This window comes from Alexandromys fortis, unplaced genomic scaffold, assembly GCF_014885135.2.
Source record: "Alexandromys fortis isolate MF-2015 unplaced genomic scaffold, M_Fortis_MF-2015_v1.1 scaffold_371, whole genome shotgun sequence".
NCBI classification, from domain to species: domain Eukaryota; kingdom Metazoa; phylum Chordata; class Mammalia; order Rodentia; family Cricetidae; genus Alexandromys; species Alexandromys fortis.
The window spans coordinates 372,291-398,796 of NW_026068266.1; the positions used below are offsets into that span (position 1 = coordinate 372,291).

At 42.9% G+C, this 26,506-nt stretch overlaps 2 protein-coding genes across 3 annotated transcripts in view; one reads left to right on the forward strand and one right to left on the reverse strand.

Moving 5' to 3' along the window:
• Positions 1-26,506, reverse strand: part of Srgap1 (SLIT-ROBO Rho GTPase activating protein 1) — a 294,864-nt gene that overhangs the window by 227,094 nt on the left and 41,264 nt on the right. The window lies entirely within an intron of this gene.
• On the forward strand, positions 23,477-24,858 carry LOC126494503 (ribose-phosphate pyrophosphokinase 1-like). The gene has a single exon (XM_050131874.1). It carries the CDS (start codon positions 23,852-23,854, stop codon positions 24,806-24,808), a length of 957 nt encoding a protein of 318 aa, XP_049987831.1. The 5' UTR covers positions 23,477-23,851; the 3' UTR covers positions 24,809-24,858.

Here is a 26,506-nt window from a genome sequence, read left to right on the forward strand (position 1 = left end):
GAAGAGATCGAGAAGGACACTTTATACTCATAACAGGAACAATTCATCAGGATGACATCTCAATTCTGAATATCTATGCCCCTAATATAAAAGCACCCACTTATATAAAAGAAATATTACTAGAACTCAAGGCAGACATCAAACCACACACACTAATAGTAGGAGACTTCAACACACCTCTCTCTCCAATGGACAGGTCAATCAGACAGAAACCTAATAGAGAATTAAGAGAATTACTGGAGGTAATGAAACAAATGGACTTAACAGACATCTATAGAACACTCCACCCAAATAGGAAAGAATATACCTTCTTCTCTGCAGCTCATGGAACCTTCTCAAAAATTGACCATATACTCGGAAACAAAGGAAGCCTCCACAGATACAAAAGAATATCAGTGTCCACCTGTGTCTTATCAGATCACCACGGATTAAAGTTAGAAGGCAACAACAATGCTGCCCCCAGAAAGCCGACAAACTCATGGAAACTGAACAATCAACTACTGAACCACACCTGGGTGAAGGAAGAAATTAAGAAGGAAATTAAAGTCTTCCTTGAATTTAATGAAAATAAAGAGACAACATACTCAAACCTATGGGACACGATGAAAGCAGTGCTAAGAGGAAAGTTCATAGCACTAAGTGCCCACTTAAAGAAAACGGAGAAAGCATACATTGGGGACTTAACAGCACACCTGAAAGCTTTAGAAAAAAAAGAAGCAGATGTGCCCAGAAGGAGTAGAAGACTGGAAATAATCAAACTGAGGGCAGAAATCAACAAAATAGAAACACAGAAAACAGTCCAAAGAATCAATGAAACAAAAAGTTGGTTCTTGGAGAAAATCAACAAGATAGACAAACCCCTATCCAAACTAATTAAACAACAGAGGGAGAACACGCAAATAAATAAGATCAGAAATGAAAAGGGGGACATAACCACAGACACAGAGGAAATTCAGAGAATCATTAGATCTTACTACAGGAGCCTGTATGCCACAAAACTGGAAAATACAAAAGAAATGGACATCTTTTTAGATAAGTACCATATACCAAAGCTAAACCAAGACCAGGTGAAAGATCTAAATAGACCTGTTAGTCGCGAAGAACTTGAAGCAGTTATCAAAAATCTGCCCTCTAAAAAAAGCCCAGGACCAGATGGTTTCAATGCAGAATTCTACCAGAACTTCCAAGAAGAGCTAATACCTATTCTCCTTAATGTATTTCACAGTATAGAAACAGAAAAGTCATTGCCAAATTCCTTTTATGAAGCTACAGTTACCCTGATACCAAAACCACACAAAGACCCAACCAAGAAAGAGAACTACAGGCCTATCTCACTCATGAATATCGACGCAAAAATTCTTAATAAAATACTGGCAAACCGAATTCAAGAACACATTAGAAAAATTATCCATTATGATCAAGTAGGCTTCATCCCAGAGATGCAGGGCTGGTTCAACATACGCAAATCTATCAATGTAATCCACCATATAAATAAAATGAAAGAAAAAAACCATATGATCATTTCATTAGATGCTGAAAAAGCATTCGACAAAATCCAACACCCCTTTATGATAAAGGTATTGGAGAGACTAGGGATACAAGGGTCATACCTAAATATAATAAAAGCTATTTACAGCAAACCGACAGCTAACATTAAATTAAACGGAGAAAAACTCAAAGCCATCCCACTAAAATCAGGAACAAGACAAGGATGTCCACTCTCTCCATACCTCTTCAATATAGTGCTTGAAGTTCTAGCAATAGCAATAAGACAACATAAGGGGATCAAAGGGATTCGTATTGGAAAGGAAGAAGTTAAGCTTTCGTTATTTGCAGATGATATGATAGTATACATAAGCGACCCCAAAAACTCTACCAAAGAACTCCTACAGCTGATAAACACCTTCAGTAATGTGGCAGGATACAAGATCAACTCGAAAAAATCAGTTGCCTTCCTATACAGTAAGGATAAGGAAACAGAGAGGGAAATCAGAGAAGCATCACCTTTCATGATAGCCACAAAGAGCATAAAATATCTTGGGGTAACCCTGACCAAGGAAGTGAAAGATCTATATGACAAGAACTTTAAGACTTTGAAGAACGAAATAGAAGAAGACACCAGAAAATGGAAGGATCTCCCTTGCTCTTGGATTGGGAGGATCAACATAGTAAAAATGGCAATTCTTCCAAAAGCAATATATAGATTCAATGCAATCCCCATCAAAATCCCATCAAAATTCTTCACAGATCTGGAGAAGACAATAATCAACTTTATATGGAAAAATAAAAAACCCAGGATAGCCAAAACAATCTTATACAATAAAGGAACGTCTGGAGGCATTACCATCCCTGACTTCAAACTCTATTACAGAGCTACAGTATTAAAAACAGCTTGGTATTGGCATAAAAACAGAGAAGTCGACCAATGGAACCGTATAGAAGACCCTGACTTTAATCCACAAACCTATGAGCACCTGATTTTCGATAAAGGAGCTAAAACTATACAATGGAAAAAAGAGAGCATCTTCAACAAATTGTGCTGGCAAAACTGGATTTCAATCTGTACAAAAATGAAAATAGATCCATGTCTGTCACCATGCACAAAACTCAAGTCCAAGTGGATTAAAGACCTCAATATCAGTCTGAACACACTGAACCTGATAGGAGAGAAAGTGGGAACTACACTACAACAAGTGGGCACAGGAGACCGCTTCCTACGTATAACATCAGCAGCACAGACAGTAAGGGCCTCATTGAATAAATGGGACCTCATGAGACTGAGAAGCTTCTGTAAAGCAAAGGACACTGTCGCTAAGACAGAAAGGCAACCCACTGACTGGGAGAAGATCTTCACCAACCCCGCAACTGACAAAGGTCTGATCTCCAAAATATATAAAGAACTTAAGAAACTAGACTGTAAAAGGCTAATCAACCCAATTATAAAATGGGGCACTGAGCTGAACAGAGATCTCTCAACAGAAGAAGTTCAAATGGCCAAAAGACACCTAAGGTCATGCTCAACTTCCTTAGCGATCAGGGAAATGCAAATCAAGACAACTTTAAGATACCATCTTACACCTGTCAGAATGGCTAAAATCAAAAACACCAATGATAGCCTATGCTGGAGAGGTTGTGGAGAAAGGGGTACACTTATCCATTGCTGGTGGGAATGCAAACTTGTACAACCACTCTGGAAAGCAGTGTGGCGGTTTCTCAGAAAATTTGGGATCAACCTACCCATGGACCCAGCAATACCACTCTTGGGAATATACCCAAGAGAGGCCTTATCATGCAACAAAAATATATGCTCTACTATGTTCATAGCAGCATTGTTTGTAATAGCCAGAACCTGGAAACAACCTAGATGCCCCTCAATTGAAGAATGGATGAAGAAAGTATGGAATATATACATATTAGAGTACTACTCAGCAGTAAAAAACAAGGACTTCTTGAAGTTTGCAGGCAAATGGATGGAAATAGAAAACACTATCCTGAGTGAGGTAAGCCAGACCCAAAAAGAGGAACATGGGATGTTCTCACTCATATTTGGTTTCTAGCCATAAATAAAGGACATTGAGCCTACAATTCGGGTTCTTAGAGAAGCTAAAGAAGAAGGAGAACCCAAAGAAAAACATATAGGCATCCTCCTGAATATTAACCTTCATCAGGCGATGAAAGGAGACAGAGACAGAGACCCACATTGGAGCACCGGACTGAAATCTCAAGGTCCAAATCAGGAGCAGAAGGAGAGCGAACATGAGCAAGGAACTCAGGACCGCGAGGGGTGCACCCACACACTGAGACAATGGAGATGCTCTATCGGGAACTCACCAAGGCCAGCTGACCTGGGTCTGAAAAAGCCTGGGTTAAAACCGGTCTCACTGAACATAGCGGACAATGAGGACTACTAAGACATCAAGAACAGTGGCAATGGGTCTTTGATCCTACTGCATGTAGTGGCTTTGTGGGAGCCTAGGCAGTTTGGATGCTCACCTTACGAGACCTGGATGGAGGAGGGTTTTCCTCGGACTTCCCACGGGACGGAGAGCCCTGATTGCTCTTTGGGCTGAAGAGGGAGGGGGAACGTATTGGGGGAGGGGGAGGGAAAGGGGAGGCGGAGGTGGGGAAGAGACTGAAATATTTAATAAATAAATAAATAAAGAAAGAAAGAAAAAAAAAAAAAACAAGCTGGGATCTTCAACCAATGGTGCTGGGAAAATGAGATACCCACATGTGGAAGAATGTAAATCTGTCACCTTGCACCAAAACTAATTCCAAATGGATCAAAGACCTTCCTGAGGAGGAAATCGACACACAGTCCTGTCCAGCTATGACACCTGTGAACTGCAACATGACCAGCATGGCACAAAAAGCCTAGGTGTGCAACAGTGGAAGGCATGCCTTGCTGGTAACCGACATCTATTTGGCTGGATGGAAGCCATGGCTGGCAGTGGAAACCCAGTTAACTATGCAGTCTTGGAGGAGAACCTACAAGTGCCACTTTACTAAACCAGCATAACCCCTAACTAGACTCCAAATACTTGTTGATACCCACAATTAAGTGTAGCCCTCAGCCCTCAACAAGAAAACTTCTCTTTGTAAGAGATGGAGACGATTACAGAAAACCACAGCCAATCAAATGCACAGCTGTAGAGCTCAGTAACAACGAATACATCAACAGAATACTCTTGCCTAAGACTCAGGAAACTGTGGAAGAGGGGACAGAAAGATCACAAGAGGCAGAGGAACTGAGACTGGGTCTCCTAGAGATGTCATAAATTCACCAACATGACTGCCTAAGTATGAGCTGACCAAGGACAAACACAACAGCCATGCTAAAGAAGATGGGAGTAGCAAAGAACTCCAGGTAGCTAAGGAATACTGAGAGCAGAAGAAATAGCCTTGCCCAGGGACAGTGTCACCAACTGGCCACCCAAGACCAAATGGTCAGCCCTAAAAACATACATACAGGAAACACTATAGACTGAGCAGGTTATGTTTAAGAATACATATATTCATGTAACATCAGTTAATGAAAAAAGAGGCTATGAATTTGAAAACCATCAAGGTGGGTGGGTTTGCAGAGGAGGAACAGGAAGAGGTTATATAATCTCAAAAATAACAGAAATAATCAAATAAAACAAAGAAAGGAAATTATACAATTTTGCTATTGTTGACCTCAAAAACAAATCTTAAAGTTGGAACTGAAGAGAATGCTCCACAGTTAAGAGCACCTACTGCTCTTGCAAAAGACCCAAGTTTGGTTTCTTGCATTCATCATATCTTGTAGTCTAACAAACTGAGACTTCAACCCCAATGCCCACACAAAAAGATGAGTAAAATGGACCCCACAAGTTGCCCTTCAGCTCCACAGGAACCCAGCACAAGAAAACATGTAAAAAACATTTTTTAATGTGGATGTTTCTCAGAAAAAATTTTTCATACAGTGCCTAAATTAAATGATCTATTAAGGTACATAATCACGAAATACTACAATGACAAAATAGTAATGAAGAATCTGTGGTGTGCTTTATTCTTAAGCACATGGAGGTGGAGTTGCGGGCATTTTGTAGGAAGAATTTACCTACAACTCAGACAAAAAGGAAACTGATAACCAGTTTCTCAGATTCTTTCAGTTTCTCCCTACCCCTTCTTCCTGGAGTCCACTCCCCATATCAGGGTTTTTAAATTTTTTTTTTGAGTCTCTTTTTTGTAGTCTTGGATGTCCTGGAGTTTCCTGTGTGAATCAGGCTGGCACTGAGCTCACAGAAATCCCCTGGCCTCTGCCTCCTTGAGTGCTGGGATTAAAGTCATAAGCCACCATACTGAATAAATATGAAAAAGAGTATGACTACTGAAATCCAAAGGCAGTTTCACAGCGTTCACAGTTCATTGGTATCAAATTGTACAAATAACATAGGAGGTTAGTATTTAATTTACCAATTAAGTTCAACTTCTTAAGAGCCATTGGCACAATTGAATCCTCTTTACAAGTGACTTCCTAGTGAAATTAAAACATTTCTGACAATCCATGAATACTTCTTTTTACTTTATGTGTATGGGTGTTTTGTCTGCATGCATGCCTGTACACCAAGTGCATGCCTGGTGCATGCCAAGTGATGCTGGAAGAGACCATCAGATCTCCTGGCCCTGCAGTTACAGATGGCTGTGAGTTGCAATGTGGGTGCTGGGAATCGAACTCAGGTCCTCTTGGTGAGAAGACCAAGATTTTACCCACAAAGTCATCTTCATAACCTCATGTACACTTCTCAAATAAAATTAAGAAACTCATAATATATTATATAGCCTAATAAGAGAGGAAACCAGCTTGATATTATGTAATGAGGGGATTTTTAAATGAACATTTGGAGGTAAATGATTTTGATTACAGAGACACAATAATTCTGGTTATTAAATATTATGTTAATTGTGTAACTATAATCTCAAGTTTCTTCTGTTGCATAAAGTCACGGTTTTTTTAAATGACTGGTTAAAAACTCAGAACTATTTCCTTGTCCTAATTACATCTTAAACTTTAAAATGTCAAATTAAAGTACTAAAATAGAAACCAGAAATTTAGACATTTTAGAAAATAATAATGTAACCATGGAATATCATACAGCAGCATGTGTAAGATGACCATGACCTAATATCTGTTATCTATTTATCGTCTATACTCTACCTACCTGCCTATCACCTACCTACCTGCCTACCTGCCAACCTACCTAATTTATTTATCTATTTATCTATCTTTATATCATATCATATATCATATCATATCATATCATATCATGGTGAACTACCTATCTGATGATATATATATGATCATATATCATATCATATCATATCATATCATGGTGAACTACCTATCTGGTCACCATGGCAGTCTTGCTGCTCTCATGGTTGCAGCCATCCTGCCAATAGTCATGCACTGTTAGCTCATCTGCGTACCTGTCTTGAAGTCACCTCAGAAGCTGGATTTCATTAGTTACTGGGGAAGGTCAGTGAAGACCACAGTTAGTACTGGTCTGACATCCAACAAACTGAAAAGGAAAACATGATTATCCTATGAGGCCTGGGGACAAGAGGACCAACTGGGATGCTTAGTCACCCAGGGGAGGAAAGGTAAACTGGATCCACCCGCTTGGAAAACAATGGGATACCCTCAAGTGAAGTTGAATGTTGACATACTGACGATGCAGCAATGGCACTCCCAGAACAGCTGCGGAGAAACAGCAGCAAGAAGCGCACACACAGAAACTTCAGCAGCCCCATTCAGACAGCCAAGAAACTGGAAACAACCCAGATACCAGCAACAGGCCAGTGGCTTGATTATCTTTCACGTCTGCCCAACAGAATAAAATCCAGCCATTCAGGTGACTTGCCTAAGGTTACAAAGCTCCCAGCAGGGAGATAGCATTTTTAAGATCAAAACAAGCAAGTGAAATTAAACATCAAGGCTTGGTAGATTTTGTTTTCTTGTTTTTTGTTTGTTTGTTTGTTTTAGATTAAAAGCAAGAGAAAGGCAAGCAGAAAGGTTGGGAAACAGTTGCCTCCTAATAGGAAGGGCTGGGCACAGAAACAGGCAACAGAATTCAGCACACCTAACTCTTACAGATATTATATTGTTTGCTTTATAGCTAGTTTAAAAACATTTGCATTCCATATTAACTCAATATGAAAGCCTAAAAAGCCATAGCAGAACCAATACAAGGAATAAGTTACAATGGTAGGTAAGTTTTAAGTTATTTTTCCCTTGAATATATAAAACAACAGCACATTTTCCAGGAATTTATTTTTCAGTATAGTGCATATCAATCATACAGAAAAAAAGTATTTCTATCTTCCCTCTGCCTTTTCTTGTCTCTCTCTCATGCTTGCTTATTCGTTTCCTTGTTTGTTTTGCCTTTCCCAGTAGAATATAAACTCCCAGCTGTGGTATCTTTGACATTCTTGTCCACCACAGTAGGCACAGGCCTCAAGAGTACATGGCATACAGAATCAATACTTAGGGGATAAACAGACAGATGCCCGGTGCAGCCAGTCCCAGCAAGGCAACAGAACACACCACACTTAGTACATGAACTCTCTCGAGTCACAAACCTTGACATTCAAACCCAGTCTCTACTTAATCATCTCAACTAACCGTAAATGAGTTATTTGGTTGAATGTTTTCTCATCTCTAAAACTAGGGAATGGAGTGGTTGTGGAGATTAAAGACAAGCAGAAAGGTTAGGAAACGGCTGCCTCCTAATAGGAAGGAAGTAAGTACTAAAATAATTTGTCACTTTGCCCAGAAAATTTGCTTTTTATTATTATACAATAACAACACAGTCGCCCAATAAAAGATACCTGTACTTGGTGCCTTTGAGCTATTTGAATTCTTCCTGCAGTTTTACAATGATCTATTTCCTCCATGCCCAACTTTAAAGCATGAACCAATTTGGAACACTATAGTTAGTTCTATAGGTTGGTCACATGTGCCAGGGAAATCCTGTAGCCACAGATTTCCAGGGAGGAGGGCACAACGTAATCTTGTATCTTCCTAGCTGATGAGCTACAGAGAATAGCGAGATGGGAAAAGGCAAATGGCATTTGCCCTTACAAGGGCACGCTGCACAACTAGCAAGAGCTGCACAACCAACAACATCGACAGGTAGTTTCTCTGATGTCTCTCCGCGCCTGGGGAGATCACACATGAAGGAATTCCAGAAAGCAGCTCACAGACAACTTTAGGCCCCAGCAAGTTCTAGAATGGAGCCCGTATTCAAACAGGAAACAGCACGTCTTCTGAGAGTACCTGTGTACTCAATCACAATATACAAATGAAAAAAACTGAACCAAAAAGCACAATCCTTCATAAATTATATATATATGTATATGTGTATATATACATATATATATGTCTTATTTTATAGCAGTAGTGTCGAAGGATTTACAAAAAAAAATCACCTACCCTTCACAAAGACTAACAACGGCCTCATGCTGATACTGGCGAGCTCACAGTAAAAGGTAAAAGTTCATTTCCCTGTGAACTGAGCCGTGTATTCTAAACCTGGGACCCAAGACCGAAACACTGGTATCCCTCCCTCCAGAAGTACACAGACTCTTAGAATTCTAAACATTTCTGAAAGATCTGCATTACCTCTCAGTAGCTCAGGCTCAAGGAACACTCCAGAGGATCCTGCAACTTGGGAGGATGGATGGATGGATGGATGGATGGATGGATGGATGGATGGATGGATAAGTGGATAGATGGATGGATAAGTGGATGGATGGATGGATAAGTGGATGGATAGATGGTGGATAAGTGGATGGATAGATGGATGGATGGATAAGTGGGTGGTTGGATGGATGGATGGATGGATGGATAGATGGATATTTGTTGATTTAACTAGTCTGTGGGGTAGGCATAAAACTTGCAACATAATTAAGCTCTGCAAATGAGGGCCCTGAAAGTGAATGCGTGACATCTAGATGGGACCAAACATAGCAGGGGAAGAAGGTGAGGCCAGAGCACAAGCCCAAATGTCCAAACAGCCCCAACTAAAAGAGTCAGCTGCTCACAGTGGTCTAGCTTCATGACGTTGACCAAGTGGGTCACCACTTTCTCCAATCACAATGACTATGCTCCAGAATTTACAAATCAGATATAAAGAGACAGAGTGGAGCACAGAGGAGGTCATTATGGTTCATATGGCTGCCCCTCGAGTCCTGAGGCCTGCACCTAGACATTTCTCCATTCCACGTCCTTCCTATTACCCAGTGTTCTTTATCTGCTTCTCAACATTCTCCAGAGCCACAATTCTCCTAAAATTTTAAGATCCAGATTCTCCATGTCACCTCCGCTAGACCCTTTCAATGCTAGCAGTGGGCATGTTCCCTACACCGTGCCATTACTGAGTGCCTTCACTGACTCTGGCAAGTTGCCAGCCCTGAATTTATTTTTAAATTCTATTATCCTTCTCCTCTTGGGCCATGGGTGACAATTCTTTTCCCTATTTCTGCTACAAACCTGATTGGGCCCCTGTAGACAGGCAATAAGAATTCACTGGCCAAATAAACTAAGGGGATTTCTGATTTCTGTACCTTGTGGATGCCATGAAATCCCTCATCGTCTACCTGAACAATGACCCTGCAGAACAGCAGAGTAAAGATAGAAAAGGAGGCTTCCCCTTTGGTGGGACTCTGTTTGAGTTCTAATGAAGGAATTACAAGGGAGCCCTTTCCTTGGGCTTCCTTCCAGCTCGAAATTCTAAGTTTGTATTGTTTTCAATAAAGCAACCACTGCCACGGCCATCTACCAGCAAGGCTAGCTGTCAGTCCTGGGACTTCTCGGCTTCATTAATACCCAAGTTTCTGAACAGCATTTGAAGTTTTAGAAAAGGCTGCTCACAGTCTTTTGAACAGAGCTTCTGTTCTGAGAATTACTTTTTCTCTTCGGGGCAAGTCCCACTTAGATTTCCTTTATCTTTCTAATAAATGTTGCTTATGAGGTTGGAGGCATTGGAGGTGAGGAGAGAAAGATACTGATACACCTCGTCTTAATCAATATGGAATTTCTCCGGGCAGTTCCGTGACCTTGATGCTTTTTGCATTTCTGCAGGTCTCCTTGGTGACGGTTGCTATGATTGCTCGGTGTCTCCAGTTAAAAATCTTCAAAATGTGGATCAGTGTTTTTATGCTCTTGTCTCCTCTGTTAGCTGCCTTTGCCCCACACAGTTGGTTTCTCTGTGAATGGAGCTCACAGTTTTAATTTTTATGACATTATTTTAACCTATAAACAGAATACTGCCTGAGCTCGCTTGGACTGTAACTTGGGCAGTCCAGTCCATGTGGAATGTCATTTATATTTTGAGATTTCCTGCTTCTCTGAAAGCAAATTATTCATATGGAGGGTTGGTCCTGCTTCCTTCCCCTCAAAACCCCAGTATGCCTAACAGGAATAAGCACCGAGAGTGAGGGCACCAGCCCGGCTGATTCTTCTCCTGGGGCTCGTGTAAGAAGCTCTTGGCTTGTGGAATATTATCAGAGAACCTTTTATATGCATGAAAAATGTCCTAATTTCCCCTTTACTACAGCTGATGTAAACAGACTTTTCATTCATTCTATATTTGGCAGTCACACTTTAAATATCTAACTTATTACACGATGAAGTTCCTTGTAAATACATACAAAGGAATAACTTGAAATGATGAGTAGGCTAAAATTATAAAACTTAATGCCCAATAATTGGGAAAAATTAAAATGCAACATCTTCAAAGTCCGGCACCTCCTGTCCCAAGAATGGCTAAAGAAACTGTAGAATTCAAATAAAAGTTACAAAATGGATCTCTTCTTAATTATATAGATCTAGAGAATAATAAATAGTTTAACATAAATATACATTATATAGTATTTCATATGAATATTATACATATTTATGAGAACTATATCATTGTATATTTCATATATTATTTATTATATGTAGTTTACATTATACACAATTATTTATATTGCATATAATTTATATATTATACATGTATTAACAAATCATAGCTATATATAAAATATATCGGGCTGTTGGAAATCTTTAGTGATTCTATTTGGGGAGGACAAGAAGCAGCTCAGGAATAATTGCCAAAATCGAAACCTACAAAGGAGGGTACACCTGCAGTGACAGGGTTATGGCACTGGCAATCATGGCGGCACAATGCCAGGGCCTGTAGGCAGCGTGAATGAGGAGTAAAGAGTGTGACATCCATGCTGTTCGGGCGGGAAGACAGTCTCCCGAGCTGGAGCTAATCACTCACTTGTTTCAGAAATGGCAACACCAGTAGGCTCTGTTGCTGGACACAGGATCTCAGTCCTCCATGCCTGTTCTAAACATTTAATCCAACTGTGAGTGAATGAGCCCAAAGTGGGGTCACTAAAAAAGAACAAGAAATGGATAAAGAGAATTCACCTGTATGTCCGAGCAATAGGTGTGTACTGAGCATGTGTCACCATTATACCCAGACACTGGCATCGACCCTTGGGATCAAAAAGTGCTTGAGAGCTGGTTGCAACAGCCCTAAAGGACTTAGTAAGAAAGACAGAACCTTAAACAGCATATGGAGCAGCCACTGAGACATGAACCAGCAAAGCTTTTCAGAGACACTAGTGACACCCATGGCAACAGGTGGGGGAGAGCAACAGCCCCAATCATCCTGGACTCCAAGGTCCTAACTGAAAAATGCTTCTCAAGCAAACGCTACCCTCGTGGGGGCTACAGTCTAGCAAAGAAGACAGACAGGGCGTGGAGGAAGAAAAACAGTGTTTCTCAAACTACAGTGTTGTTTAAAAGAAGGACCTCTTCTGTAAAAATAGAAAAAGTAAAAAAAAAAAAAAAGAAAAAGTAAAATACAGGATTAAAAAAGATCACAAGATGGACTCTTCCATAAAATTAGCCTGTCAACTTGTTAAAACATTTCTAAATGCTTACCTTGAAAATTCACACATTTCATAAAGGAATGGTGTTTTGGTTGGTTTTTTATTTTTTTTATTTTTTATTTTTTTGGAAGTCTGACACAAACTAGATTCATCAGGATAGAAGGAACCTCCCCTGAGGACGCGCCTCCCTCACGTAGGGCTGTGGGTGTGTCTGTAGAGAATCATCTAGATTGACAGCAGATGGTTCCACTGTGGGTGGACCCAACCCTAGGCAAGTAGGCCTGGGCAAACTAAGAAAGATAGCAGAGCACAGAGAGACAGAGAGAGGAGAGACAGAGAGAGAGAGAGCAGTGTTCCTCTGTGGTTTCTCCTACCAGTTCTTGCTATGAATTCCCCATGGTAGACTGTGACACGTAAGCTAAAACCCTTCCCTCCCCAAGCTGCTTTTGTTACCGCGTGTCTCATAGCAACAGAGAAGCAAACTAGACCAACCAGTTGCATGTGTTTGCAGCCAGTAAGACAAGTACTGCAATTAAGTAGGACAGGTGGTAAAATCAAGTCCTTAGGATATTGTCACAGAGGAGAAAGCTCCCAGTACTGGAGGAAAAACCTTGCCAGAAAAATAGACACAAGGGCAGAAGGAAGAGCATTCCAGGTAGATAGCCAGAGGGCGCAGCACAATTGCATCAGGAGGGAAGGGGAATAGCAGGTCAAGGGGAATTAGCACACCCCAACCCACCCACACCCACAGAAGTTAAGTCTCCTACCGAGTCTTTAAGATAATGTTACAAGCAACAACTGCACCTCCTGCAACTGAATTTAATCCTCGTGGGTAGTGAGAGGCCTTCTGTTCTAGAAGCCGCTCATTTACTTAATAACGGCCCCAAGGTGCAACTGGAAAGTACAGCGAGATACTTTGAGTATGTGTGCACGTGTGTTCGCAGAGCTTTCATTACAGTACAGTGCTACAATTAGACACTCTCTGCTTATTGCTGTTGATTGTCCCAGGTTCTAAAGGAGTCCCCATGTACAGGGAAGAACACAGCATACACACAGGACCTGCTATTTCAGGAACTCCCGGAGGCACAGGGCCAGCAACGCTTCCCCTGCAGAGAACCAGACTGCTGGGCTCACTTCTCCCACTACAATGGCAAAGTCACCCAAGGATCCAAAAACAGGGCCTAGTGACACCCCTAATTCCCAGCCCGGCACGTCACCCACTAAATCTTGCCAACATCATTTTAAACCTAAACAGGTATTACAGGTGGAGAAAATAGAGCTAATTATAGGCCTCTGTGGCAAAATGACAATGGAAGATCAATAAGGAAGATTGTATTTCCTCTCGGGATCCTACCTTCGCTATCCCTAAAATTAGAAGCCAGTACTTTAGGATTATTGAAAGCCACTTCCTCTGTGAGGGGAAGCCAGAATTAGACAGGACTGTGTAGGCAGGCTTCTAAAACATTTAGCACCTCTTAGAAATATGATCAGGGAGATGCTTAAATATTTTACCGTCTGAGATGGTTGTGGGGAGTTCACGGGCAGTGTGACTGCCGGGGGCTGTAGAGCAAGCTCGGGTGGACAGGGTGGACACTGAAAGCTCCGAGCCGGAAGATAGTGATCTGGGCTGAGGAATGTCAGAAGTCACCTTAACTTAGCAGCACTAAGTTAGGTAGCACTGGCAGCAGCCATGTCCAGTGAAGTCTTTTGGGGGACTTCACTTTTGAGGGAGAGCAGCTTAGGGTACAGGAGGCTAGACGAAGCCACATCCCAGCACATGCAGGGCCTATGAGCTCCCCAGTGTCAGCAAACATGGTGGTTCTGGGGCTAAAGCTCTGCAAAAAAAAAGTAATTTAGAAAAAAGCCCTGAAGATGTTGGGTGTTTGTTCTTCCCCTGCCGCTGCAAGTGTGTAACTGTGATTTCTATACTAGCTCCTGTCACAGCCACACTCACACACCACCGCTCCATAGCTGTTAGGACAAATGGCAGAGGAGGCCCTTCTTAAACATCAGACAAGGAGGATGACTTCCTCCAAAAGGCACAGTCCCTCAAACCCAGAAGTCACATTCATTTTACTGTCACCTGGAGAGACTGAAAACCCAAGAGGAAATAAGGGCATGGCACTCACAGACACGGGCAAACCTCTCCGCCATATTTGTTTCCTTACCCTAGGTCCCAGCCAAGACAAGCCCAAAAGAGGCCTGAGTTTCAGACTACCCTAAGGCAATACCTGGTTCCAGGAAAAATCACAAACTGAGACCAGCTAGGCATCACCCAGGAATGGACCATCCCAGGCGAAAGGACCTAGTGTTCCAAAGGAAATTCCTAACATTCCAACCATTGCAGATAGAATCACCTGACATCCCTTAGCCCAGCACACACCCATCCATCCCCCTTTCACCAAGACACCCCTACATAAACGTCATCTAATCAATCAGGGGTCTTGAACTTAGAAATCCCTCATCCCAACCTCTGCTATTATAAAAACCCCACCCCAAGTGAGTTCAAGGCTGATTATACCAGTGTGCAGGACACACAGAGAGTTCAAGTTCCATCTTGAATAAAGGCGCTTTGCTTTGACGCACAGGATTTGGTCTCCATGGTGATATTTGGGGGCCCCCACCATCTAGACATAATACTTACCAGTTTCATTTTAATTTGTTCCCATGTCTTACAGATACAATAAAACAGGATGGTAAAAATGTTCTCACTACCTACAACACATCATATTATCGGTGTTCACAACACCCAGTGTTGCTCTTCCTGGAGACAGACACAGCGAAAAGAGATGCTAGCAAATTTAAGACAGGAGGGAGAGACTAGGCAGGGAAAGGCTACAGTGTTCCTCTTGACTGCCACATATACTGACTACTCATGCAGACCCGGAAGACGGTCAGCTAAAGTCAATACCACAGGAGCTTATATGTCACTGCCGTGTTGTGTGGTATTTTGATTGTGCTCTGACAAATAAAGCTTGCTAGGAGTCAGAGGGGTGGAGCTAGCCACTAACTGACCAAAATTAACCATAGAGGTTTGGAGGACTGTAGACAGATAGGAGACAGGAAGTAGTAAGGCGGGGCTGAGAGAGAATCTCACTGAAGGAACTGAAGGGAATCACTGGTGGCTGGTACCCTCCTTCTCTGATCTTTCAGGTTCTTGCACGGATATCTGACTCCTAATTTTTTATTGATAAAGAATAATTAGTTAAGGCTTCAGTGCCATACGGGAGGAACAGACCCAGGACAGAAGGCATACCATATTTAGTCAAACCAATTGGGCTGCCAGAGACTCTTATTACTAAGTCTCTTATTACAAAGGTGTATAGTCCAGAAAGAGAACTGAAATATGTGACATCGGTGTAACAGAATGCAAGATCAGACGATGAGAATGGATTCGAGTCCCGGTCTGCTAATGGTGATAGGCAATCCTCAGAATGAAATTAGGAAGATAATCCCATGCATGATATTCTGAGAAACTCCAAGGGTTGAAACCTTAGAACTCCTGGGAGAATGCATGGAAGTGAACGGCTTTGGGTTAGGCTATAGTTTACTGGGCACAAAATCAAAAACACACAGCCAAAGCAAAAACGGGGGCATTAGACTTTGTCTTAGGCTTAGTATCGCTGTGATGAACACCATGACCAAAAAGCAAGCTAGGGAGGAAAGGGTTTATTTTGCTTAAGACTTCTATGAGGCCATCCATCATCAAAGGAAGTCAGGACAGGAACTCAGGCAGGGCAGGGACCTAGAGGCAGGAGCTGATGCAGAGGCCACAGAGGGTGCTGCTTACTGGCTTGCTCCTGGTGACTTCTTTAGGCTGCTTTCTTATGGAACCCAGGACCACCTACAATGGGCCTGGGCCCTCCCACATCAATCACTAATTAAGAAAACATCCTACAGGTTAGCCCACAAGCTGATCATATAGAGGCATTTTCTCACTCAAGGCTCCCTCCTCTCTGCTTGTGTCAAGTTGACATGAAACCAGCCAGCGCAGACTTCATCAGAAATCAAAACAGGATGTCATTAAGGAAGTGAAAAATATAGCCCACAGAATGGGAAAAAATATCTGAAAATTGCATAGCTAGCAAGGAATCCATACCTAGACTTTCTAAAGAACTCTTACAATTCAAAAATAAGAAAGACAAGATTAGCTTAAAATGGTCAAAAAAAAAGTGTAGTTGAAATTCTTTTATGTAAGCTACAGAGATGGCCAATGAGGACATAAAATGATAAAAAGATGTCTAAAGATGTCTAACAGAACTGACACTGGGGAGATGCCACACAGACTTGCCATGCCACTACACACCCATGTGGAAGACTAAATAAAAAGTCAGACAATAAAAAACGCGGCATCTGTAAACAGTGGACAATCAGACACTCATTATACGACATGGATAGGACAGGAAACATAAAGCGAGAGAAGGGAGCCAATCACAAGAGACCACAGGCATATATTTCCGGATGAAATGTCCAGCTTTGCTGATTTCATTGTTTTGTTTTGGTTTTTCCTTTTCTGGGTGTAGAGGTTGTTGGCTTTTGACGGAGGTGAAACCGTTTGGGTCCCTCGCTGTTCCTTCTGGATGCTCATGGCCGCAAGCCATCATTCCTCCCTGAGTCTGTTTAAGTTTAATCTCAAAGACAGTGCACTGCCCAGACGGTTCAGGCTCATCTCCGCAAACATTAATCACTGCGTTTCACTGCTGCAGCTCCAACACAACCCTGGGGGCTCACTGAGAAATGCCAAAGGGCCTGAGCCTCAGCTAGCAGCCCCACGCTGCTATGGCTTAAGGTCTTCCCATGTTGTTCCCGCCTGCTGCTAATTTTCATGTCTGTTCACAGGACTGCCTATGCAATCATGCTCTCCCCATTCCAGATGTGCTGACATCATCGCTCTATGAAGTTAGAACCCAACTTAAACACGCTGGTGTAGAACTGTGTATATCGAGGCTTTGAGTCAAGCGTTGCTCCCTACTGTAAAATGCATACACTCCGGTACACAGCCTAGGCTTTTTCAATTGATGCTAGCCCCTAGCAGAGGTGGACCATATGACCTCTGCACTGGTGTATTTTCTGCTCAGTGCTCATCAGGTAATTTGTTAAAGAACGTAGGATGGAGACAGCTTAGGGCTGGGGATGAGAGCAATTGAGTGCTTGTCTAGCGTGCACGAAGCCTTGGATACAAGCCTCAGCTCTGTATTACCTGGGCATGATGGCGCAAACCTGTAACCCCAACTCTGGAAAAAGAGAAGTCAGAGATTAAAGCCATCCTCAGCAACATAGCAAAGTTGAAGCCACCTGGGCTATACACACGCCTTATCTTGGAATCGGGGTGGGAGAGATCAAGACAGATTGAGATCTTAGTCATCAGATAACCTGAACACGTGTGGCCGCTATCCCCTTCTGTGACCAAAGCTGACTTTGACTAATGATGTGATGATTTATTTTGTACTTGCATATAAAATAGATTCAGAAGTCTTTTTGGCAGCCCCATAGTGAGGTACAAACAATATCAGAATTGCCCTTAATGTGCAGGAGCATGGCTCAAAGCTCAAAGCAGGGTCTACGTCTATTTCTATTTAGGCACTATAGGTATTCTATAATTTCTAAAACCTAATTGTATTAAAATATGCATTGTTGCAGAAATTTCCCTGATGGATGTTGAAGGAAATAACAGTACTATTTGCTTTAGCAGTGGCTCCAAACCTTCCTAACCCCGCCACCCTTTAATATAGTTCCTCATGTTGCGGTGACCTCCAACCATAAAATTAATTCCGTTGCTACTTCATAACTGTAATTTTGCTACTGTTATTAATTGTAATGGAAATATATGTTTTCTCCATTGGTCTTAAGCATCTCAATCCATGGGTTGAAAACTGCTGCTTTAGGGGGAGGTAGTGAGAAGCCAGGGTAAGGGAAAGATGTTCATCTATGCCATAACGCCTTTCAGATTTTGAGGACTGACCATGTTACTTTGTCAAGCACATTCTTTTTTAAATTGCAGAATCCCTGTGACTGTCACCCACGCAGACATGGTCAAGGACATCTCCAGCACAGTTTGCCCTGTTGGTCTAAAAGGATGGAAGACACACCCTGTCAACCAATAGGAAGGGAAGAGGGAGGGGCCCAGCTAACCCAGGGACTCAGGGAGAGAGCTACATGCCTTATTTCTATTCATATCACAGTGGTCAAACTTGAGTTACCAGATCATCCACAACAGCCCAGGGAAGCTGGGAAGTGTGGTCTGTGATGTTTCCAGCTGCAGCATCGACTGGAGAGGTGTAGCACAACAGGAACAAGGCACGGGGATGTTGGGGCATTATCTCCCACACAGTGAGTAATTACAAAATTCAGAGCTGGAGTTATCTCTGGCAGGAGGGGCAGGAAAGAGTCCCGGGGCATCTGACGTGTTGAAAGCACTCTGTGTTGTCAGCCAGGTGGTTTCAACACGGGCTCTACTTTTACACTGTCATTCCTCATATATGTGCACATGTGTGTGCACACACAAATATACAGCTGCATTCACGAGCATATACACATACACATGTAGATGCACATACACAGACAGACATATGCACAAATACACAAACATATACATGTGAGCTCAAGGCCACCCTGGGCTACTTGAAACTGATCCAGTCTAAAAGAAACAGCCAGATGGTGGCTCACACCTTTAATCCCAGTACTTGGGAGTCACCGCTTTTTATCTCAGCAATAGGAAGGTGGAAACAGGAAGGGATATATGGCTGGATGAAGAGAGGAATGTAAGGCAGGAGACAGGAGCTCAAGAGACAGGGTCTTGCCGCCTTGCTTCTGAGGATGAGGATTTCATAGAGGTAAGAACTAGTGGCTGGCTACTCTGCTTCTCTGATCTTTCAACTTTCACCCCTAATATCTGACTCTGATTTTTATTATTAAGGCCAACTACACAAACATACCATGTATAGTTCATAATTTTAAAATCTGTTGCTAACCCTTGGTTTAAGTGCGCAGGGATTCATATATTATTCTTTCTCCTCTTTTGCATGCGCAGCTTTCCCATATACATTTGTTTATTCATGACCTCACCTTAAGATCCCTTCAGGCACACAGTACTTACTAAAACCCTACTTTGCAAGGAAAAACAAGTTTTGCTCTGACAGCTGGCCGTGGTGGAATCAGAAAGATCGGGAGTTCAAGGTCATCCTGAGCTGTGTGAGAACCAGTCTCTGAAAACAAGTAACAGAGGTGATTGTCCTAAATGCCATTTATACTGCCATGAGACAGAAAAGGCCTTTAAATGTTTAAAATCTGACTGGGAGATCAAGACTGACACACCAAAGTGGCTGAAGGAGAAGTCCAGACATAGTTCAGCGAACCTGGTGCCATTTAGGACGGATGGGGCCCGCCACATCCCTAGGAAATGAGCAAACGTGACAGAGACAGTAAGCAGCTCAGAGTCTTTGTAAACAGGCAAACTCACTTCCAGTGGTTGGATTTGTTGCAGCGTCTTCTTGCAGCTGTGGGCTTGCTTCAAAGTCGGGGGTCAAGTTAAATGCAAACTGAGCAAACAAAAAGAAGCCTTGGGTCTGTTTTGCATTTTTTACGGTCAAATCCGGTTCAGAGTAAGACACACTTCGGATGCCTCTGAAGACACAGCAAAGAGAAGCAACCTCGGGTGTAGGTAACCTGCTTCCACAAGGCAGATCTTTCTGGAACCTTACGTTGCCCAGCTCAGGGCAAGTTGCATCACCTCTGGGCTCTGGCTTTCTCATCTCTAGAGGAGGGATCCCAGACAGGTTCTTCAAGGGTTAACCCTGTTCTTGGAACAGTGCCCAGAACATAGTAAACATTCAGTATGTTGCTGGTGTTATCTGCCTCTTCCATGGTTCTTTAAAATGAGCTCATTTATTTCCTGTCCCCTGGAGTCCACTGGGGGCTGGGGATGGTCATTTCAGATGAAGAAGACTTCTGATGTTTTAGGATTATTTCTTGACTTTTCAAAACCTATAAAGGCCAGTCAAGGTAGAAGTGCAAGCTAATTCCAGGGAGCTACCAATCCATGAATTAATATTTTTTTAATTCTTTTAATTACTGTAAGGCAGTATGTACACTTGAGTGCCGGTGCCAGTGATCCCCTGGGGCTGTTATGAGGTTATGAGCCAAGGTGCTGGGACCTGAACTCAGGCCCTCTGCAAGAGCAGGGTGTGCTTTTAATCCCTGAGCTATGGCTCCAGCCTTCTTGTTTCATTTCCTTAGAGAAGATAGCTTTAAGTGACTTAAGAGATGTTCAAATCAACCCTGCCAAGTCCCAAGTCAGAATACTTCCACTGCCTCTAAGCGTGATCGTTCCTCATGTGGGGTAGATTTCTTTATGATCCTTTATAAATTTTACATCAGGTTCTTTCTTGACACTCCCTTAATGCCAGAGTCCAGCTTTCTTCCCCCAGGTAGTTGGGCATCCAAGCTGTGCAGCTCTTAACAAAGCTAAAGCAAGGCCACTGTGCAAGCGGCATGGGGTAAGTGCTGAAGGGAGGGAGGCCAAGCGTGCCTGGTGCAGGCTGAGAGTCCGGTGTGAGCAGGACCAAGCAGAAAGAGATGACAGTGTGCGGACAGTGAAAACTTGCACAGCCTTCAAGCACACGTACCATCCACACAGGGAAGGACACACAGCGAATAAACTGTAGAAAAGACCAGGGAGGAGAATACACTGATCGGCACCGCGAGACCAGACCACAGAGCTCGGCAAAGGGAGTTGACAGTTTGGGGAAGAAAAGCCTGCACAGCAAAGTGCAGGGCCCATCTAGAGTGGCTCTTTGTTCTTCTAAGAGTTTCCCCACTAATAGAGTTATCTAGGACTCCCTATCTCTCAGTACGGAGCAAAAGGAACCTATAAGGAAGGAACTGTGCTTCTTCTGAAGAGCAACTGTGGCGACTGTCCTCATCCTGCAGCTCTCTGCATCTAGGACACTAACTAGTAACAGCATTTTAAAGTTGTCTGTCAAATAAATGACAGGACAGCCCCTAGCCACAGCCCACATCAGCGGATCGCGCACAATCGTCTCTACTTTTAAGAGAAGGCATGGCTGGATGTCAGGTCTACAAACACCAATGAATGGTGTTGGTCGCCTCTACCATAGGTCCTGCGCTGGAGCCTCTTTTTATTAACTGTGCATGACAACTTTTCAGGTATGACTGCAGAATTATAAATAATGGCTTCTTTGTAATTGAATTTTAATTTAAATTAAAAAAGTGGAAAGACGAGGTGCCGCTTCGTTTGCAAAACAGCTCATCTTTTACTTTTACCAGAAAGGAAGACGAGGCCCTGCAGACAGGGGCGTTCTTGGTCCGAGTCTTTAGACCACCGTCTACCACAGGGTTTTATTTCTCACCTGTCTGCCTCCTGCTGGGAGTTGGGAACTGCACGGGTACTCCAGAAGCTTTTTGTCAATGACACTGTTTCTGCACTGGGTTCCGTGACTCACATTTATTAATGCTTTTTTCTAAAGTTGGAAGTACCAGAACAAAGATATCGAAATGTATTATGTAAGTCACTTCACGGTCCCTTACTGAGCCTGTCACAAGCACCTAGAGTACAGATATTAATAAAAGCCATGGGTAATGTCAACAAAGGATTCAGCAGCTACACGTCATCAGGTTTTTTTTTTTTTGATGAAGGAGGAAGGAAGGAAATGAAACACTGTAAATGTCTTCTAATAACCTCTACATTGGCTCACTGTAAAGCAAAGAAATCGAGAAAGCCTTCCTGTGCAATCCTTTTGTCCAAAAGTGTGGATTCAAAGTTACTTTTTTTTTTAAATAAAATACAGAGGCCTGTTAAGTGTTTAAAAAGTTCAAAACAGTAACAACAGTAAAGAGACGAACTAACATATACTTATACTATATATATATATATATATATATATGAATGGACTAATCTAACATATAATATATTTAACATTTTATGACTTCCACTGTGGACTTAGTTCACAGTCCTGACCCAGACAGCAGCTCCATCATGGCTCTGGTAACGCCTTTGCTTCTGCATTGCCCACGTGACCAAAAACTCCCGACACTCTCCACATCACGGCTCAGAGCCCAGAATGTTTGAAGAAATGTCTCCTTTGTTAGAGCAGAGACTGAAATGTCCAATAAAGTGTCCATTCGTCTGTCAGAATTACAATTTGAAATTATCAGAAGGGAAAATGTTCAGTGCCCAAGAGAACACTCTCATTGAAAGCAACTACATTACCCCTTGAGAGTGGGCACGGGGGCTGGGCAGATGGCTCCGGGGATAAGGGCACCGTGCAGAGAGCCAGAATTCGATTCCCAGTGCCCATGTGGGTGGCTCACAACCATCCACAACTGTTTGAGGGCATCCAATACCCTCGTCTGACCTTTCCTGGCACCAAGCCCAGCCCACACAAGGCACACACCCGTATATACGGCTAAAACACTGACTCATTAAATATATAAACCTAACAAAAAGATTTTTTTTTTAAAATGACTAGGCACAGGATACCTAACCTAGCGCCTTAGGAATGAGACACCTTGGGCTGACTGTAATATGCGACCCATATCGTATTAGATTCCCTAGCTAAGAAGCCAAGCTCTGTCAGAATTGGCCTCTGTTTCTGAATGAATGAAAAGGCTTCCAACCGGCTTCCCCTCCCAGCACAGGAAATCCTGCTGTAGTCCCCTGGCGAGCAAGCATCACACACACCACACACAGGTTTCCATTTGCGCCCTGGGAAAAAGACCAACATTAGCTGCCCTGGGAAAGACCAACATTAGCTGTGCGCCCCAGGAAGTTCTTCCGTCCCCCTCCCCCATCAACTTTGGGGAGTAAGCTTTGGCCGGACACAAGATGGGCATACATTGAGCTCGGCATTCTTATCACCCTGAAGCAGCTGGGCTGAGTGTGTCAGCCACTGCCCCCGACACACTCAAGCCTTTCATTTCCTGAATGTTGGAGACCTCAGCTCCAAGTGACTGGATCTTTTGTACTGTCTCTTTCTCTGATTTCTATAGGAGTATCTTAAAGTATCTTTGAAAAAAGGAAAAAAAAAAAAACCGGGATTTTCCTCCCCCCAAATCCAAATGCTAGCCAAACGGAAATCCCCAGATGTGTTAACTGTCCTCGGACTGAGCAATGCAATGGAATCGCTGCAGAAACACTGTCCGAAGTGGTGAGCCATCCCTACTGCAACCGCTAAAACAGTGGGAAATCATACCGGAAACAGCCGGAGAGGGAAACTGAGGTTGCCACCGGAACAATTCCTGAGCGCATGCGCAAGTCCCTGTGTAAACAGAGGGTCGGCGAATTCCTTTCAAGAAAGTTTGCCAAAGATGGCGGAGTAGGAACACGGTGCGGTAGGTGTTTAGGCTACCGGCTGACTTCGTATCCCGTCTCCGCAGCGGCAGGAACCACTGAGCAAAGAGCGCGTCCGTGTAGTTGCCCAAAATGCCGAATATCAAAATCTTCAGCGGAAGTTCCCACCGGGACTTATCCCAGAAAATTGCTGACCGCCTGGGCCTGGAGCTAGGCAAGGTGGTGACTAAGAAATTCAGCAACAAGGAGACCTGTGTGGAAATTGGAGAAAGCGTACGTGGAGAGGATGTCTACATCGTTCAGAGTGGGTGCGGTGAGATAAATGACAATCTAATGGAACTTTTAATCATGATTAATGCTTGCAAGATTGCTTCAGCCAGCCGGGTGACTGCAGTCATGCCGTGCTTCCCTTATGCCCGCCAGGATAAAAAGGATAAGAGCCGGGCTCCCATCTCAGCTAAGCTTGTGGCAAATATGCTATCTGTCGCAGGAGCGGATCATATTATCACCATGGATCTACATGCATCTCAAATTCAGGGCTTTTTTGATATCCCAGTGGACAATTTATATGCAGAGCCAGCTGTCTTAGAGTGGATAAGGGAGAATATATCTGAGTGGAAAAACTGTACTATTGTCTCACCTGATGCTGGTGGAGCCAAGAGAGTGACCTCCATTGCAGACCGATTGAATGTGGATTTTGCCTTGATTCACAAGGAACGGAAGAAGGCCAATGAAGTGGACCGCATGGTGCTGGTAGGAGATGTCAAGGATCGGGTGGCTATTCTTGTGGACGACATGGCTGACACTTGTGGTACAATCTGTCATGCCGCTGACAAACTTCTCTCGGCTGGAGCTACCAGAGTTTATGCTATCCTGACGCATGGAATCCTTTCTGGCCCAGCCATTTCCCGCATCAACAACGCATGCTTTGAAGCAGTAGTAGTCACCAATACCATACCTCAGGAGGATAAGATGAAACACTGCTCCAAAATACAGGTGATTGACATCTCCATGATCCTTGCAGAAGCCATCAGAAGAACCCACAATGGGGAGTCTGTCTCCTACCTGTTCAGCCATGTTCCTTTATAACAGAATAACCTCTGAAGCTTTTTGAAAATAAACCAACCCCATCCCTCATGTTTCTTGGTATTTGATTTCAGCAGAAGGCCCAGCTCGCTCCAGTGTAGATGCTTACATCCCACACTAGATGCATTAGAATTTAGCCTAAATTGGAAAAAGACAGATTGTGGTTAACTGCTAGGATGTTCTACTTGTGTTGTTTCATCCTGACTTGCTTGTTTATTTTGTGAGCCTTGCAGCTTTAACTAGAGGTCAGCTGCTGAAAGATGTATGGACTATTGAGAATATTCCACAAGGTCCATAGATGTCATGACAGAGCTCATACTCCATTGCTCGGGAACGCTTTGGGGTTTTTCTTCATAGCAACAAAGTCAGCCCATATGTGATACATTTTCAGAGGTTTGTGCTAAACTATAGCAAGAGCCCTGAGCATCCTTAAACATAGCTCCAGTAGCTGAGCACCCTGTTAGGCAGGGGCAGGTAGCTCAATGCAGTAATTAGCCTTCGGGAGGAAGAAGCCTGATCCATTGCTATCTGTTTAACTCTATAGCTTGAATTCTCTACACCGGTTCCTTTCCTTTTGGCTTTACCTTCAGCCATCTTGACCTTTTCCTAGCCAAAAATATCCTGGACTCAGTGATCATGGTACTTGTACCATAATCCTCTGTAAGAGACTTGCTTCTTGCTATGTAGCTGCTAACTTTCTCGTTAGATAACTTGCTGTAGTGTATTCTTCCCTAGCCTATTACCACTGTGGCGGGAGCTTTGAGGTGGTGTCTTAGTGCCTTTTGATTAAGTATTTAATTTTCATCTTCCTTGGATCCATTTGGTCTCTCAATTGAACAGGTTTCTGCTAAACAATTTGGTGTTACAGTCTCTTGTTGAGAACTTAATAAAATGTCTTAACAGACATGCATGCAAAAAAAAAAAAAAAGAAAGAAAGAAAGAAAGAAAGAAAGAAAGAAAGTTTGCCTTTCCTGTCCCAGACCATGCAGAGATTTCATTGATAAGGTAAAAATATCCCTTTGTTCTCTACGTAACCAAGCTGTTACGACACTGGAGAAGAGACACAGAGCAAAAGCAGGATGTCCGAGCAGTGCTCTGTGGACTATGGCTACAGTTCTGAAGCTTCCCCTATAGTTATCACCCTACATCTATCTGGCAGCAGAGGCTTATACTAAGACCCACAGCTGCCTGATTCCCAAAGGAAAGTAACTGGCTCGGTGTCTATGGCTACAGAAAGCAACACCAAATAGTACACGTGTTCTAGAGAGAAGCTTCGGGGTACTGAGACCTTACATTTTGAAATAGAAAGTCAAAATCTGGACATGATGGCACAAGACCTTAAACCTAGCTAGCATTCAAGAGCCTGAGAGGTTAATGACAGGTTGGTCAATATAGCCAGGGTCTCACTCTTTCCCAAACGTGGCAGAAACTGTCTCAAAAATGAATGAATGAATGCAGAAAATCTAGTATTGTCGAAACGAACAATTCAAGAGTGTCACTTACATTGAAAAAGGATTATCAATAACTTAACATTATGATTTCCTTCCCAACATTAAGATCCCACTTTTAAAATTTTTTTTTATTTTTATGTGTGTGTGCATGTTTTGCCTGCGTGTATGCATGTGTGCCAGATGCATGCAGTGCTAACAGAGGTCAGAAGATGGCACGGGGTGCCCTGAAAATGGAGCTACAGACAGTTGT